The 17,672-nt window shown below is 42.1% G+C and overlaps 1 protein-coding gene and 1 long non-coding RNA gene across 4 annotated transcripts in view; both read left to right on the top strand.

Annotated features, from left to right (window-relative positions):
• Positions 1-442: 442 nt before the first annotated feature.
• The window catches only part of meis1b (Meis homeobox 1 b), a 188,138-nt gene continuing 170,908 nt past the window's right edge, over positions 443-17,672 (top strand). The window contains exons 1-2 of one of the 3 annotated variants that reach the window (XM_020601805.1): positions 443-632; positions 884-951. In XM_020601805.1, the coding sequence (XP_020457461.1) occupies positions 458-632; positions 884-951 (243 nt within the window). In that variant the 5' untranslated portion in view covers positions 443-457. Of the gene's footprint in view, positions 633-883; positions 952-17,672 lie in introns of those variants that run through there. The other 2 variants (XM_020601808.1, XM_020601807.1) reach the window with 2 other exon arrangements.
• The window catches only part of LOC109961156 (uncharacterized), a 40,623-nt gene continuing 30,822 nt past the window's right edge, over positions 7,872-17,672 (top strand). The window contains exon 1 of the long non-coding RNA XR_002275100.1: positions 7,872-8,132. This is a non-coding gene — a long non-coding RNA (uncharacterized LOC109961156). The remainder of the gene's footprint in view (positions 8,133-17,672) is intronic.

Below are 17,672 nucleotides of genomic sequence, written 5' to 3'. Positions count from 1 at the left end.
ACGTGGTCTGTCTTTAACAATGCTGCAATAAAGCAGTAAAGCGGGCTGGAACTCTGCTTATGTGTGACAGATAAAAGGGCCAGCGAGGGCAGGCCAGTCATGTGTGATAAAGGCGCCTACACTTCCTCTGATAAGAAGGCCTGGCCGCACCTCTGCCTGATCAACAGAACCACCCACACACATGGTCTGTCTGCAGCCAGCAGGATATGACTCAAAGGTGCTTCACAATCAATTTCATTATTGGTTTGTGTTTTTGACTGACTGAAAGCAGAGAGCATTTGACAAGGAAAACAGCAGTCTAGTGAAAATCCCAACCATGTCGCCGTGTAAAGATTCAGCTGATCAGTGTCTCTGGGTGTTTGTGACTGTTGTCCAGACTGAATATGCATATGTTAACCCTTTAAACCCAGCTCACTTGACGTTTTACTGACTTCATAATTCATTAAATAATTCACGAATGACCCCCCAATTTCTTCTAGCACTTTTTAAAACTGTTTTAACTGTTAAAACTGGCGCCAACTGCAACCCAATTAAATGCACAGATGTCCCGCCCTTCTCTGACACCAAGGGATTATTTGTCAAGCACCTGTCAATCAACCGAGCTACGCTGCGGTCACCTTTATTTGCGTCAGGTATGCCCCTCAGAGATGTTTGCAAATTTTTTGGTTGTGTTGCGCTAAAGTGTTAAATGAAATGATGAACATTTACAAGAAGCGGGTGTGCTGCAACATGTTTACCCTACATTTTAGCTAAATGAAGCAACACTAGGTCCAATTTGCTATCAACTGTTCCTATTTGGTGCTTTTGAATCGGATGTGCCGCCCGTGCATTGGTTTATGTTACTCCCGACACATTTTGGCCTTATAAAGAGCGTCTTTTGTAGGATTTCTAAGCGGGAGTATGGTGGTTTATTCGCAGTGGACACCTGAGATCACGACATTCTCGGAAAATGTAAGTAACACTGAATTAAAACGTGCGTAAAATGTGCTTCGATGTGGCGGAATTTTGTCAGATTTTTTTCCTCATTCAAACCGTGACAGTCAGACACCAGGGGATTTAAAGTAGACAACTTCGATCTGCTCCCCTCTTGTCAGTGTTTATTAGGAGCCCAAACTATAACAGTCCATTGTTTTTACAACACGTGAATTCACGAACCACACGCGCTATGTGTGGAAGAAGGGCAGGCCTACAGGTTGTGACGTGATGATTGTTGTTGTTTTTAGGATCATTTTGGTTTAAAATGTGCTGGATATTATTTAGCTGGTTTGATTTAGAGATCAGAGTTTTGATGAAACATGAACCAATGTAACAAGTATATAAAACATGAGCCAATCTCAACCTCTTTCATTGGTCAGTGTAGCTCTGAGGAAAAAAGGCAGGACACGTATTGATCAGCTTTCTGTCATTCAGTTGTAGTTACATGGAGCACTGCTGGTGTGACTGAATGTGAACATGTCAGGGGACATGACAGAGGCCACTAATGTGTGGCACATTAACAGATGACATCCAATCGATCCAATTGAGTCTGTAGTAAAGAAAACACTGGCTGTGCTTATTAATCAAAAAGGACTTCAAAGTGGGAGCAAAACACAGCCTCAAAGTCACAGTCAGCAACATTATTTGTGCTTCCTGGGATGATGATTTGCTTGGCCTTATGTATAGGGCCCAGGCACATCACCTCCCCAATGTTATCCTGTAACTGAACTCCAGGAGAAAGCCGTCATCCCTAGGGCGACTGCAGCTCCTCCAGCTCTGCTGAGATGGAAACTGATCAGAAAATAAGCTGGTTGATTCTAAACCTCTTACAGGTGACTGAAAAGCCAGCCAAGGGCCCGTATAATACCTCATAGCCCCCTTATACCGTGTTAGACTCAGTGTTTTGGGTCAGACGTAAGTGATGAGGGGCTTTCTATGCACCGGGGACTGACATCTGCAACAATCCCAACTTGTGTTAGCTTAGGTGTGCTTCTTTTACACACACTGTCAGATGTCAGTGACTCATCTTGTAACTGATGGGCTGCAGCATTTCCTGATGCTATTTGTGCTTGGTTTTAAATAGTTTGTGTTGTAGGGATAGATTTAATTTTATACATCCAGTTTTCAAGAAGCATCGTATGCAGTTGGACTAAATATGAGAACACTGTGTGAAAGTGGGCCAACTTTTTCACTACTAACCTCTTAGCGTAGGTGAGGTGACCAAAGATGTGAAGCTACATAAGAGTGACTAAACAAACCAGGACAGATGAAGGCTGAGACTAGTTGTAAGGCACAGACGTAAACTCTTTAGTCTGTTTGCACTGGTGGAAGAAGGACTGGATTTTAAAAATCGGTCTGACAGTGTGCCTTTCACCCGATGCCGGCTGGGATTGGCTCCAGCCCCCATCCTGTTCGAGAAAATGAGATGAGATCTGACGGTGTCATTTCTTCTTGGACAGAACAGTCAAGGTAATCAGCGGGAGCAGTACAGTAGATAATTTACAGCAGTAACAGTTTACATAAACACACACATTACATGGTCGCAAAATGTCGTGGTCTGAGTAGAATGATGTGAAATGAAGTATGAGCCCAAACTGAAGAAGTGTAAGTTCACTGAGAAGAATTGGAGTCTTCAGTAACTAGCCCAGCGGATTGTTATACACAGACTGAAGTGAATGAGAACTCAGGCTATTATAATCTTGGTCATCCAGTCATCTGATGAGCAGAGATTAGTAAAAAAACAGGCAAACAATCCAGGGCCATTGTTTGGTTTCCAGATATAAACAGCTCCGGCCATTATGTAAAGGCTCCGGATAGCAACCAGTGATGAGCTGCTCTGTAAAACACAAGAAACACCATGGAGTGAGAGAGCGTAATTACAGGGGTATTTAGAGAGAAAGAGAGACTCTGTGTGTGTGTGTGTGTGTGTGTGTGTGTGTGTGTGTGTGTGTGTGTGTGGAGGAGAGAGAGAAAGAGAGGAAAAATGCCAAGAGTCTACACAGTGAGTTCACTTGAGGACTTGTCGATATTCTCATTCTTTGGGTGTCTGTATTATATATTTATGTCACACTAATTGTCTGTGGAATGGTATATTATTGTCTTGACTTGTATATTTATCCAGATGCATTCATTCTCAAAAACTGTTGCTGTAATTACTAAAAAAAAAAAAACAGGCAAAGTAACATGACTATTTTGTAGCTTGCTTGTCATATATTTCTTGGTTCTGGGGATTGTCATGTTTTCGTCTCCATACTATGTGTTCTTTATATTTCATTTTAGAAATTATGTAATCAATTGGTTCAATCACTATAAAAACAAAGGGTACACTGCTAAATAAGCTCCTCTTTACCCACAAGCTAACCACACGTTAGCTAGACACATAAATAGATCTTGACAGCAGAAAATGTTTCAGCAAACTGAAACATTAGCAGGAATTGTAACTGTTCCCCAGACTGACTACAGAAGTCACCATTTACTACACTACAACCAGCCTCACCTGAACAGAATGTGATACAGATCCAACACGAGGTGCATTAGAAGTAAGAAGTCACACTTTTTGACTGTAGCTCTTTTTTGTTCTTATTGCACTGGAGATTTTCACATAGCTGACACATACAAAAAGCAGGTGAATGCAAACGCATCCCCTGGCTTGTTGTTGCATGGTGGGAAATGTAGGAAATCAACCTAAACAAAACAGGAGATGAGGCTGGCTGAAGGAATGTGAGCACAAAAGAAACGAGTAACACGCCTGTCATTTTTTTAATGGTGTACTTCCATCATCACAGGTCAGCCCTGGCAAGCTGAGGCGTCCTGAGCTCCTCCCGAGTCAACACACTTGCGCTTCTGATGCGCTGTAAAACACGTTGTTTATCATGCACATCTTGATCACATGGGGGCGGTGCCAGTCACTGAGAAGCGACACATAACTCGTAGTTGGTGTGCTGTTACCAGCTTGGTGCTAGGCATTATTTTAACCCCAGTTTGTCGCCAGTTAATGAGTGGCTTTTTGTTCAGGGATGGACTATATTTCATTGCTACGTTGACCTTAGCTGAATGTCACTGAGCATCTCCTCTCCAATACTGACTGTGCACATGCTGACCCTGCAGCAGCAGCAGCAGCAGCAGCAGCAGCAGCAGCGCACCAGATCAATACATGCTCTGCTTGTGTTTTGACTCTACAGGGCGCGTATGTGAAGAGATCTTGCACTTTTATCAAAGGTGATAATAATGCTGAGAAGGAAAGGGCAAGGAGGTGCGTCCTCCAAACAGAGGACATGATGGCTACAGTTTAGCACATGTAGGCAAGAAAAGGCCCTCACAAACAGAAACTACATGTTTGTGCCTGTAATAACGCTGCCTACCGATAGCAAACTGACACATGATATCTGATTGTTCTGTTGAGCAGGTGGTGCATTGAAATGCGTGTGTTTGTGACTGTACAGCATGCCTCTTCAGGTAAATTTAAAGACATAACAGTTAACCTCTTATAAAGGTAAGATTGTAAAATATCTAGCTGGAATACAGGCTACACAATTGGAAGCTACGGTGCTGCTCCTTTCAACATGACACAAAAGATATAAAGGTGTTTTTATCTACTGACACAGCACAGCACTAAAAGGTTACCATCCAAATTTTAGGGGCAGTCAGTGTATTGTTGAAAGTAAATGACAATAAATGAGCTAAACTCACCACTGTGTACTACTGCAGCTAAATTAAACAACATTATACCAAGTGAAACTGCAGTAACACATTGTTTTAAAATAATGTTTGTTCAATAATCCTTACAATACTGTGATAAGCTTTAGCTGGCCTAGCCAAGTGATATGAGATGCAAGGTAGCAGGCCAGTGACTGTGTTAAATGCTTGACTGTGGTCACAGATGTGCATCTGTGTTACGGTCTAGTCTAGAAAGTAGTCAGCCACAGGATCGATAGACAAACCGACGCGCGCGCGTCAGTCATGAGTTATGTATCAGCATCTGTGCCGTTTAAACCTAATTCATAACGCAGACATTAGTATTTATTGAACGTCAGTTTGCAGAAGAGCAAAAGTTTAAGAAAGGATTAGGTCTGACCAAAAATGACTGTTGCCTAATAAACATGATAGGGAAACACAGGGTTGATAAAATCTCATTAAAACACTAACAGGGCTGAATTATCTTCTGGTTACTTTTTTATCTACACACAATATTTGTTTACTTTTCTTGGAGTCTATAAGCTAGCAAATAATAATGTTACTTCATATTGTTCTAATGGTCACAGAGCTGCTTAATGCTGCTTAATGCACACGGAGGAAGAAACTGGCATCACATTCTGATCGTGCACTATTTATCAAGGCTACATAAGCTGTAATTAATGGCTTTATTAAATAAATGTTGACTAATGTTTTACAGATCAGTTATAAGCCACTAATTACATTACAACAGGTTTTGGGTTTCCAGGTTGAGGAAATTTCTCCACTTTACTAATACTTAAATTCACTGGGTTTCCCTTTGTGTAATAATCAGTAAACATTGAAACTACTTATGAGTGTAAATAAACTATTCATGAAGGGCTGCATAATACCATCAAATTTATAGGTAAATGTTAAGAAGCTGTCTATTAATGGAGTTCGATCCAAGTGCTCTGCAGCCCTTTTCCTCAATGCAAGTGGTCAAAATGTTCACATGAGGACTTTGGGTCATTAATGGGACTTTGTAAAACCTGGCAACCCAAAAGTTGTTCTTATTATAACTATAAATGCCCCCAGAGCACAAAACCTGCAACTTAAGAAAACACATGCAAACACATTTTTGTCTACACATGCAAATAAAGAAAACATTTACAAAAAAACATGTACACCAATTTAGAAACATATGCAAGTGAAAAGGATGCATTTGCAGAAAACACAAAATAGAGAAAAGCGAACCAACAAGATTTTCTCTTTTTTTGCATGTGGTTGGCTTTGTGTTGGATGTTGACAGACTGTTTCAGCATCTGGTTGTTTTTTCTACCCGCATGTATTTCAGTATTTGGTAGAGCATTATGTATTTGGTTGTATAATCTCACTTAAGGTGTGATGTTGAATTGGTGACAAGGCCTATAAAGTACTGGTAAATGATTTATCAACCAGTAACAGAACCATTATTTACACCTTATGAACCGTTAGAAATTGTGCTTTGCCAGAACGTGATGAAATAGTCATTTCTGAGTACGTCGTGGGTGTGGCCCAATTTGCACATCACGCCATGACAACAGACCTACACGTCATCACCATTCTTATCCGGAAATGGGGATTCACATTGCAGTTAATTTAGAAATATATGATTCAGGAAAACTATTAAGATAAAGCAAATAAGATGAATACGTGACATGTCTAAATAGTTCCGGAAGGCTACAGGAGAGCAACAGGCATCTCCTACACGGTGTCACCGTTCTCCATGCTCCTGTTTCATTCTGCTGAGAGGCACTAGGTTGGGTTGCAGCCCCTCTTGTCTCCTGCCTCTTGTGTTTGTCTGCCTGTGTGGCCGGGGTCAGACACCCAGGCTCCGTGTACACTGGCTCTGTAGAGGCATGAATGGGGACGCGCCGAGGGTTAGAGGGCTTTTATGAATGAGCCAGCGTCACGCCACCACAGCGCAAACAACCCCTCCGGTGCCCTTCGCCCTTCCACCCCCACAGACAGAGATCTGCAAGGCAGGCATTCCTACCGAGCACAGCCCCGTGTAGTCTGACAGAAACAGAGAAGCTGCCGATAAAGGCTAATGGCGTTGTAAAAGGCAAACGGGGAGCCAGCAGTTTAAATAGTTCCAGCACGCCTACTCATATGTCTGCACCGTTTCACTCGAGCCTTAAAGGGGCTGGAATCGGCTGAGGCTTGCCTGCAACCCTGCACTGAAAGCCTACGTGTTCGAGGCTGTGGTGGTCTGTCGGTGTTAACTATAATAACCAAGGGCACGGCTATAGGCTCCGCGCTCTGCTCGGAATGATGCGTAATTCAGATCAGTCTAACGTTAGTTTCTCGTGGTAAAGCTTCGTGCGCTGCCCTATAGGCCCGTGGGTGCCATATAAACAAGTCTAGGCCTGCATATAACGGGGCTCTTTAAGTACATTTTGCAAGGCGCAACAGCTCGATCCACTGATCTGTCTGCCAGACACGAGCTTCTAAGGCTCGAGTCGAAGTGAAACGCGCGTATTTTTCAGAGCAAGTCGTCGTTTACAATCGGTATTTTTATGAATGGAGCGCGGTAGGCTATGCAAATGAGGGCGATTGAGAAAGAGATGGCGGATGAGGCATATCGGATATCTCATATCCTGTGAGACTTCCCCTTCGGTTGGAAGCAAACACACAGATGTGGCCAAATAACGAAGCGAAATTGCTTCTGTAAACGCAGTCGGGTTTTTAGTTTTACTGTATAACGTACAAACAAGAGGCGCGTGATCTCACAGCTGTTTGTGTATTTATAAAAGGTGTAACTTCGGGCGTGTTTGAGTTTCTAAGTTACGCTGCAACAGGGCCTGCTCTCTCGCCTCGGGTCCTTTCAGAAAATGTTTCCGATCCGCCCACGCTTATTCCCCTCCACCTCCTACTCTTCTTTCTCTCTTGCCTTCTCAAGACTAGTTTACACCAAGGGGGGGCAAATCCCTCTTCTACACAACTATTGATTCACAGTAGCATTACTCACAGACTCTCATCGACTGAATAAAATATAACAAATGCAAAGCACAGTCTACATGAAAACCAGCGTTGTAAGATTTAGGTTGCACATTCCAACAAGCTGCCCCAATCATCTCCCACTTGTAGGCGCTGGGAGACGCGAAAACAAGAGAGAGAGAGAGAGAGAGAGAGACGAATAGAGAAACCGTTGAAGCACTATTACTTACTCGTTTGGGTGTGTTTCTTCTATCATTTTCTCGTTTCACCTCAGGTAACGTACCGCGGAGGTTGCATACTTTTCCCTCGTCATTCTTTCACCGCAGATCCTCCGATTCCGTCTCCAATTCCGCATAAATCCCCCCTGCGCCTTTGTGCGAGTGTCGGGCTCTTTGCCTCGCTTTCGTCTGGCTGTGCTTCCGTCTGCTCTTCCTCACTTTCTCCTTATTTTCCCCCCGCAGCCACCCAGTTACTGCTGGATCGCAAATGCTTCTAGAACTTCAATAACCCATCGCCTTCACGAGGTAAAGTAGCCAATACAGCCAACACAGTAGCCCAATACAGTTCTTCTCTTCGCTCTCCCAACCTCCACAAACATACACACGCACTCACACACAAAGCACACACTCCAATTTTAAGTCCTCAGGTGCATGTTTCCACCGACGACTCCGTTTCCAGTTGTGCGTAAAAAGCGCGTCGTCGCTGTTGTTACCGAGGGGTGGCCCCGCTAGAGCCCCATCTCTCTCTACTCCATGTTGGATTGCAGGCAACCGAGCAGCTCCAGCGACGCAAGGGGAGGGAGGAGGGAGAGAGAGGGTGGTGGGAGGCGGGAGGAGGGAGAGAGAAGGTGGTGGGAGGGGGGGGAGGCGGGGGGCAGGCCGGAAGCGGTGACGTCGATCTACTTTTTGATGAAGGGCCCACGGTGCCTGCAAACCGTAGGGACCCTTGATAAATAACACCCCCCTCGTTTATCTTCGTGGGATCCTTAATTTTATGTCACTTTTGTTTTCAAGCAAAAAGTTTGAATTGGGAAATTCTACGTTTTCCACAAGAGAGTGAAGTAAACTCTCCACTTAACACATTAAAATTCCAAATAAACTAGATTAATATACGTATATGTTATAGAAAATACCAGACTCGTGCAATAAAATAATGCTTGTGGAGCTGGTTTGGTGGAAGATTCTGCTCATAACAAGTATGGACTGAATCACTATTTGCCTTTGAATGACCCAATAAAGATCTAAGTGTGGTCTTCATAAAGTCCAACACCATGTCTGATGAAACAGGAAAGATTAAATGGGGGTTCTGCCTATAATCTGGTTCATTTGTAGCACCGTGTCTTTGGGGACTCACGGCTAATCCAGCACAGCTCTGTGTGGGAAACCTGCTCGGTGGATTAATGATCTCCTAAAGTCTGGGGATCCTGGATGATTGGCGCTTTTTATTTATTAATTGCTGCCAGATTTGTGTTGCTGCAACAAACAGTTGCCAGCGTCGTTTTCAGGATCGTGCTAGAGAGAAAAAGCAACATGTCTTGGTGTGAAACTGTGGTCCTGTAGCGCCCCCACCTGGTGAGATGTCCTACACGCTTGGGTTTCTAGTGATAAATCCTACAATGTAACAGTAACACTTTAAAAATAATAATTAGACCTCAATCTAAAATGCCTCCAATCTACGTTGTCCTTTTAATTTTAAAATACAAATTGTGCATTTAAAAAAAAAGATATTCTAAAACCTTTCATGACTTAACCATTATTACAAGTAGCCCATATATTAAACCAAGTAACTTTAGACTCATAAGTGTCATGTGATGTGTCTTAATAAGCATTAGTGATTCATGGGAACAGCTCATTACTACCTGGATGGATCATGAGACTGTGGGGCACAAACATGTAAAAGGCCTCTAGGAGCAAAACTCAGTCTGAGCAACCATGTGATTTGTAGTCAGTGTGTGTCTTCTTGTGGTTGTTTTTGTCCCTTTGTAATTACTTCTGTGTCTGTTTGTAGCCATTTTGTGTTATGTTTACTCATTTTACGCCTCTTTGTTTTGTGTCTTTTAACAATTGTTTTGCATGTCGTAGTTGTTTTGTGTACTTTTGCTGTCTTTGAGGGTTTCTCTCTCTCTTTTTAGTTCTTTTCTGTCTCCTTGTAGGTGTTTTGCATCTTTTTTCGCTTTTTGTGGTCATTTGTTTGACTTTCCAACAGAAAGGTCAACAGTCAGGTCAACCCCCGACTCCCTGTGCTCCTGGGCATGTTCCTGTTCAATAATCCATCTATGAGTATTACCACAGCATTGCTGAAATACAGGAGAACCACAGCACGGGGTGATTGTGGCCGTTTAGTCAAAGGGGCAGCTGTGTGAATTATAGACTCAATGGCAAACAACAGTTCTTTCCTCACAACTGGAGGTTCAAATGTCATCTTTCACTGCCTCTCAGAATGTTTGAAATTCACAGTTTGGCCGCATAGTTACCTTGGATATTTAACAGCTCTGGGGAGCACTTTCTACATAAAATCTAGTTTGTCTAATGCCTTATCAACATTAAGCACAAAGGGGGCTATGCTATTCCCACTAACAGCTGCAAATCTAATTTATTACAATGGAATTCTGTTGTTTGTTCACTTCTGAGAAGGTTCATAAGGGAGTAATAGAAACTGGATCCACTGATGTGTTTTCACTGTCTGAGAAAAAAAAAACTTGCATGCATGTAATGTTCTTCTTATCTGTGGTGAAATTCCATCTTGAGGATTTTGGGGTATTTGTGCACTATGGAGTTTCATCTTCTGAACATTATGGTTTGTGCCATTTGGTTTTTGTCTTCAGAAACATTTGGAGCCGTGCGTTTGACTTATCTGGCAACTATGAAGCAGGTTATTATGGCCAAACTTGTTTCTCATCATTCAGTAAAACTACAGCCTTCAGGCAGGTTAGGAGGGTAAACTTTTTTTTTTAACCTGTATTAATGTTTTATTGAAATCTGAGAGTTTATAGTATCAACTTAATGACATCATATTATTGGAACAAGCATGTCCACATTTGCCAAAAAGAACTTGTAATAGTTCTATACTGAACACAAACATTTAGGGTGTATACTGCCACCACGTGGTCTAAATGTGGAAATTCACAGTAATGTCAGTCTCAATGTCTCTACAATCATTTTAAAGGGGAATCCTTTCTCCACTGCCAACCTGTTTTGTCTTGGATTCTCGGGAAACAGGCAGATTGATATGAAATCAGTTGTTTCTCTACCAGTAAATAACCTTCAGCTTCAAACTGTCAGCATCTGGCACGTTCTAAAATAGGTTTTAAAAGTAGGCGTATTTCAGAACATCCAGATATTCCTTGTTTTTGACTTGGCATCAGTTTTTAAATCTGGTATGTTACCTAAAACTAGGTAAATGAGGTGCAGCCTCATTTAAAGTAACATCAGTGGGGATGGTATTTTGCTATGCCTGGTTTGTGTCAGTGTGTGTTGTTGGTGTTGTTGTTGTTGTTGTTGTTGTTGTTGTTGTTTTTGCCCTATGCTGTCCTGATATTTGGTTTACATTCTGTATGTACTTCATGCAACAGAAATTTCACCTCAGGCTGTTGAAGGGTCATTCATCCAATGCTCCCTTGTGTATGTAAACGGTTAATGAGTCTACATGCTCAAAGTCGGCCTCCCATTCATCATCAGTGGCGTAAACTCTACAGATGTAGTCTCAGGTTTCTGTTAGGGAGACAGATACTCACAACATCCCAATGTCACAGTGAAATCATTCATGAGGCAGGGTCCTACTCCTCACTAAACACCACCTTGTCAAACCTCTCAGACTTGCTGGTTGTTGGCCTTGTGTTGTATGATTGTGTTAAACATTTTCAAAAGGCACAGATGATCTTGACTGGACAAACAATAAGCCTTTCACAGCATTTAGTGTGACTTTATAAACAGGGCTGCAACAAGCAGTTATTTTAATTATTGATTAATCTGCCAATTTTCTCACTTAATTGATTCAATGTTTAGTTTATATACGATCTCTCATTATTCATGTCCCAGTTTACAAGACTGTTGTGACTCAAGGAGGCTTAAACCTTTTGGTCACACATGTTTTAGGAGCAGCCGCAGTTACAACAGTAAGTACATAGAAGTTTTTAAGGGGGTCCGTTTGTCTTTTAATTCAAACCACACCACACTGTGCTCCCCCTTCTGAGTATCACAAAACATTCATCAGCCCTGACCCCTTGACCTCTACATCCCCCACACCCCCTGCCAATCAGAATCAAACCAGACAGCGTCGCTCTGTCTGTACCTTTTGTACACGTACATAAAAGCCTTCTTTCCCTTCAACAGTGCTTACACGCCCAAAGCTACACTCCCCGTTAAAAACCAACATTGGCACTGCCCTGCACACTAATGACCCCCAAAGCATACGTGTGCCCCTCCAACCCCCTACACTCCACACCCAGGTGATAAACGCAGTCGCCCCAGTGTGTGGTGTCAGGTCAAAGACTGGCCTAAAATCTTGTTGGATTTTAGGGCAAATGGAAGTCACTGGGTTGTGGTCTACCAGTCCTCAAGTCTGTACTGGCCTGTTCCAGCAGAGGGAGACAAATGTTCATGTTACTGCTCACGTCTTTCCAAACACAAAAGCCGAATCACCTCCTTTTGATCTAATGTCCACATCCTGTTCCATTTTAAGACAGTGTGCCCAATATTATTTAATGGATCTTTAATGGTTAAGCAATCATCAGAATAGTTGCTGATTAATTTTCTTCCCATTGAGTAATTGATTAGTACATTAATCGAGATGAGGTGGGTTGTTTTCATACCAGCTGGCTATCAGACTGTTGATCCATTCTGGATCTGCCAAAAGCCAGGTTTGTCAATTAATCCTTTAGTTGCTTGACAGAAAGTTAATAGAAATTATTCAGATGCTTTAGCTCTGGCTTTTCAAATGTGAAGATTTCCTGCTTTTCCTTTATGTACAAAACTTGGTATCATTGGGTTTTGTGCAGTTTGTACTAAACAAGCAACTTAATGATGATCACTTTTGTTTCAAGGAGACTCTGATGGACAGTTTTTCACTATTATCTAATGTTTTATGGGTCAAATGATTAATCAGTTACCTGAGAAAGTAACTTGCACATTAGTTGCATCCCCCAGTTTTACTCCTGCTGCACCATTAACAGCAAAGTTCTTGCTTAAACCTAACTATTTGGACATAGCACCTCAGAAAATCCTCATATGTGCAGTGTGTATGTATAAGGTCGGCAGTGGGGTCGTTAGTGTTTAGTCTGGATTTTTTTTCTTAGTGGCACCTCTAGTTTTCTATTCGCTGATAGTTTAAACCCTTCTCAACAAATACAGACCATCTTGGTAAATATTTTTCATCTACAGGACATAATGTCTATGTTCAGTATAAATATTTCCACTTTAATCAATAATATAGACACAAACACACTGTAAAAAAAAGATGCCAAGTGTGGAATTTTAAATCTTGGTACCTTCTGTAATTTTAACTGTAAAGAAGTGAGACCATGGTGGAATACACTATATGGAAACTTGAAACCTGAAAGCCAAAGAACAAACACACAGGTTGTGAAAAGCACGATTTTAATTTGGTAGATTCAAAACAGTCCCTGCTCATAATGTGATATATAGTATATTGTGACAATACCTTTTGGCAAAAGTGTCAACTTTAATGAATCCTTTTTCAGCCCAAATAGAACAGTACCTCAGGTAACTACTTCCTCACACTCTTACACAGCTCACGTCCAGCTCGGCCCCCAGAAGGCACTGCAGCAGTACTATCAAAACACTCACTTCTCACACACAGCTTGGCCTGCGTGGCTCCAGCAGGCACAGTAATGGTTCTGGGAGCCAGACCTTGTCTCTGTTGCCAGGCCTCGGCTCCAGCCCCCACATGTGCGACAGCAATTTCCTGAAGAATCCACAACAAGCGTGTACACACAACACACACACACACACACAAGATAACCACTTCTGAGCAGTCACTTGCAATTACAGCTCATCCAGCAGTATGATGTACAGTCCTGTCAAGTAGCCAGCAGACCCACAAGGGAAACAGAGGGTCATTTTTTCTCAATTGACCATAGTCTGTCCATCTCTGCCTTGTTCTAGATGACAAATAAACTCAGTTGGCAGTTTATTAGGTACACCAAGCTCAAATCGATGCAGTCTAATACAACAGTCCAGCATTAAATCCTCCCCATCATGAAGGTGATATTGTTCTAGTTGTTCTAAATCAAACCCCGAATTTCAGTGGATTTTGACCAGCTCAGCCAATACATAATCATGTATAGGCCTGAAAAGGTAAAATTCACAAGGAGGTCCTGACCCTGGGAACCTTTGTCCTACATCAAACATTTTTTGGACATCTGGAGGTTAAATTCTTTCCCATATCTGTAAATAAACTGGAATCGATGCATTCACAAGGCCAGTATATGTCTTTAATAATAATACGTCATCACAACAAAAACATTCAACATGTAGAGCCTGATACTGAATACAGTTTTAAATGATGTGAATGATGCATGTTGCAAAGGGGCAGATATATTACAAGTAAAATGATTTGCAGTTACCTAGTGCTTATCTACACTGATGCAAAGTCCTGTCACATGTAGGTTATGATGCTGCACCCATCAGAAGGGCCAAGCTTTTGCAATTATTCATGACAGATCTGACATAAACAGCTTACCCTTTCTGTCTAAAACCTGCTGTAAACAAATCCACTGGTGATCAACCAACCTGATTTAATCTCCCACTTAGATTTCCAAACAAACCCCATGTGCACGCAGGAAGACACGCACACACACAAATGCTTCACAGATCTTAAGTCTGAGTCCGTCGGCAGAGAACAAGCAGAAGTTTATGAGATAAGATGTTTGACATCAAATATCAAAGCGAGCAACAGCAGAAACTGTTCTTTAAAAAGGGATCTGTGTTTCTGTGCATGTGTGTATGCTTTGTGTGAGAGGGGAGGGTGGGGGTGTGTGTGGCCACATCTAAACAAGCCCCAACAGCCCCTTTGTTGGCGAGTTGCTCCAGGAGAGCGTGTTGATGGAACTGCATCGATGTTCGGATTAGGGCATGGCTCTGTGATCAAGTGCTCAAACACTAGATAAGAGTGATGGAAACACCCTTTAATCCTGACTAACCCTTTTCTGCACTGGATGGGATCCTACCAAGCTCATTTGAAGTGGGGGTGGGGTAGCCCAAAGTGTCGCTTCATTGTAGGATGGCTACTTAATGGTATCTTGAATTCTAATTAGTAGAAAGGGGCTTGTGTACATATATAAATGTAAATCACCGCCTCAGTGTCGGATATGAAAAATAATCCACACTCGATTTATGCTCTCATAAAATAGGGCTGTGTATTGGCACAAATCTTCCAAATCAGTTCAGTTTTGATTCATGAAGTCCAGAATTGATTTAATTTCAGTTTGGTTGGATTCTTGATGATTCAGTTACATCAGATGAATACCTGTCTCAGAATTTATCCATACAAAGTGTTATTGTTGTGTATATTGTAAAAATCGAATGCTGTCTCATACAGCTACACATGGACTGTCAGCAGCATATGTTTGTTGTAAGTACAGATATCCAGAAGAATGTCTGCTGACTGAGTCATCTGCAGCGTTTGTGTTGAAAAGACATCAGCACCATCTCTGCAGACAGCTGTTAGCTGGCATTAGCTGGTGATCATGAAGCGGCTACAGGGAGGAAGTGTCAAACCTGGTCACATGGAATGATGCTGTCTCACTCTGAAGACCAAGGAGATGGCTGTGGACATGAGCAGAGACAAACACCGTCATCAACCACTGCTGATCACAGACTGAGGTGGAGATGGTAGCCGGTTGCACGTTTCTGGGTGTACACATTGGGGACGATCAAAGCTGGGCAAAGAATATTGCATACCTGGTTTAGAAGTGTCAGTAGAGAGTGTACTTGCTGGAACCTTGGCGTCTCACCATCAGTCCTCAGCAGCCTCTACAGGCATGCTATAGAGAGTACACTAACCTGCTGCATTGCGGTGTGGTTTAGCAGCTGCACTGGATAAATGAGCACTGCAGCAGGTAGGAAAGGCAGCCCAGAGAATTACAAGGGCAGACCTGCCCTCTCTGCAGAACATCTAAGACCAGGGAATCTGCAGATGGGCCTGCAGTGTCATCAGCGGTCACCCAGCCCACAAAACCCTTCAACCTGTGATATCTGGCAGGTGGTACAGTACCAATGCATAGGTATACAAACACTGTATGGCTCCACAGGCCATCAGAGAAATCAAATGCTACCCTCTGCCACTCCCAGCCTGCACCCCTACCACAAGCAGGACAGACAACAGGCATGGACAAATGCAATAGGCGCTTTATGTACATCTGCACATAACCTTGATAAGCATCAATTACTTTACACTTTCCCATAAATGTGTATATGCTTCCATATATGCATTTTATGTATGTGTGCAACATTATGTGAGATTATAGTGCTTTTATACTGTGATTCTATGCTAGTTACTATCTATTTTAACTGTGTCTGCAGCATTTGGGGATGATCAAGCCAAGAATTTCAGTGTAGCAACTGCATGTATCTTAATAGAGAATAAGTAGATGTGAACAAATTAAAGTTTATTCAGCCATATTCTCAGATCTAAAAACTGCATTAAATATAGCATTTGTGTTACAAAGTGATTTACCTGGAATGTGTTCAAGTTGCATATGTTTGATTTGTCAGTTCAACACCTTGGTGGCAACTACTACATTTCTTTTTCACTCTATGTGAGAAATATCAGGGAGACACTCTTCAGTGAAGGTATTGGTGTGTGTGTGTGTGTGTGTGTTATTGTTCTTTACTGGATGAGAAAATGTTTTTTAAAAATCCTCAATCGATTCCCAGGTTTAGGACCCTCTTTCCCTTTTTTTCATCCCTCCAGTTTCATTTTCACCCCTAGTTTTGTACAATTGTGCCACAAAACTGTTGAAATTGGATGTAAAAATACCTTTGCTTTAGCAACCTGTCATCTCCAAGCTGACGTGTGAAAAGGTAATACAAGCTAGGCTTTTACTCTCATTGAGGAGCCCCCTCCTCTCTGCTTCAGTAACTCCACCAAATTCACACTATCCTTCTCCAAACCAACCACAACCCAAATGTTTTTACACCTTATTGTGGGGAAAACTGCTCCTACTCTTTATTATTGACAGAAATAAGATGTGTGGGTATGGACTGCTTGGTTGTGTTGATCCTGAATGCAAAGCAAATTTTAGAGGTGGTGTAGTTACATACAAAGTCGTGCAAATGGACGCAGTTACTGTACGGCCTTGGTGGCACAACCTAAAATGAAGATGTTAAGAAGTATTTGCTGTATGGATGTGCAGAAAAAGGTCAGAGGTGGTAATGAAGTACAAATACTTCATTACTATACTTAAGTAGATTTTTCAGGTACGCTACTTGAGTATTGAATTTTATGATTTTTTTTTTAATTTATTTTTTACTTTTAACATTTTAACACAAATGTCTGTACTTTCTGCTCCTTACATTTTAAAATCAGGCTTGTTACATTTAGTTTTAATATATTGCAGGGGAATTATTGATTTTATTTTTATTTAGCACTTTAATGCTAAATGTGCACACCTCTGCACTAGGTGATGTGCTTCTTACAGTCGGCTAGCTCCTTCACTGGCCTCTTGCTTGGTAGTGGGCATATCCCTCTTGCTGGTTGGATCCCCACACTAGCCAGATACTGTGCATGTGGGTGGTGAAAGTGAAGTGTCATAACCAGCGCTGAGCAAAGCCCTTAACCCCGTACTCCACCAGTGGCCGTCAGGTCAGTGTGTGGCTGTTTTTCCAGGTGTGACTAACTGTGTGAGTGTGAACTAGGCATCCCTGAAACGAGGCCGTCGCTCTCAGCGAACGTTATGAATACTGCATTGGTTATCATTAGAAGGCCTGTATTAAGATGTACTTTCACATTGAACACCTGATTGACACTAAGGATGGGGATGTCCAATAAAAATCAAACAAAGAAAGCGTTTTTTTTGGAAGATGCACCTTGCACTTTCTCAACTC

The sequence above is a fragment of the Monopterus albus genome, unplaced genomic scaffold, assembly GCF_001952655.1.
Source record: "Monopterus albus unplaced genomic scaffold, M_albus_1.0 scaffold52.1, whole genome shotgun sequence".
Lineage (NCBI taxonomy): Eukaryota > Metazoa > Chordata > Actinopteri > Synbranchiformes > Synbranchidae > Monopterus > Monopterus albus.
The sequence above is the reverse complement of the archived record's forward strand: the minus strand, read 5'-3'. Positions and strand labels throughout refer to the sequence as shown.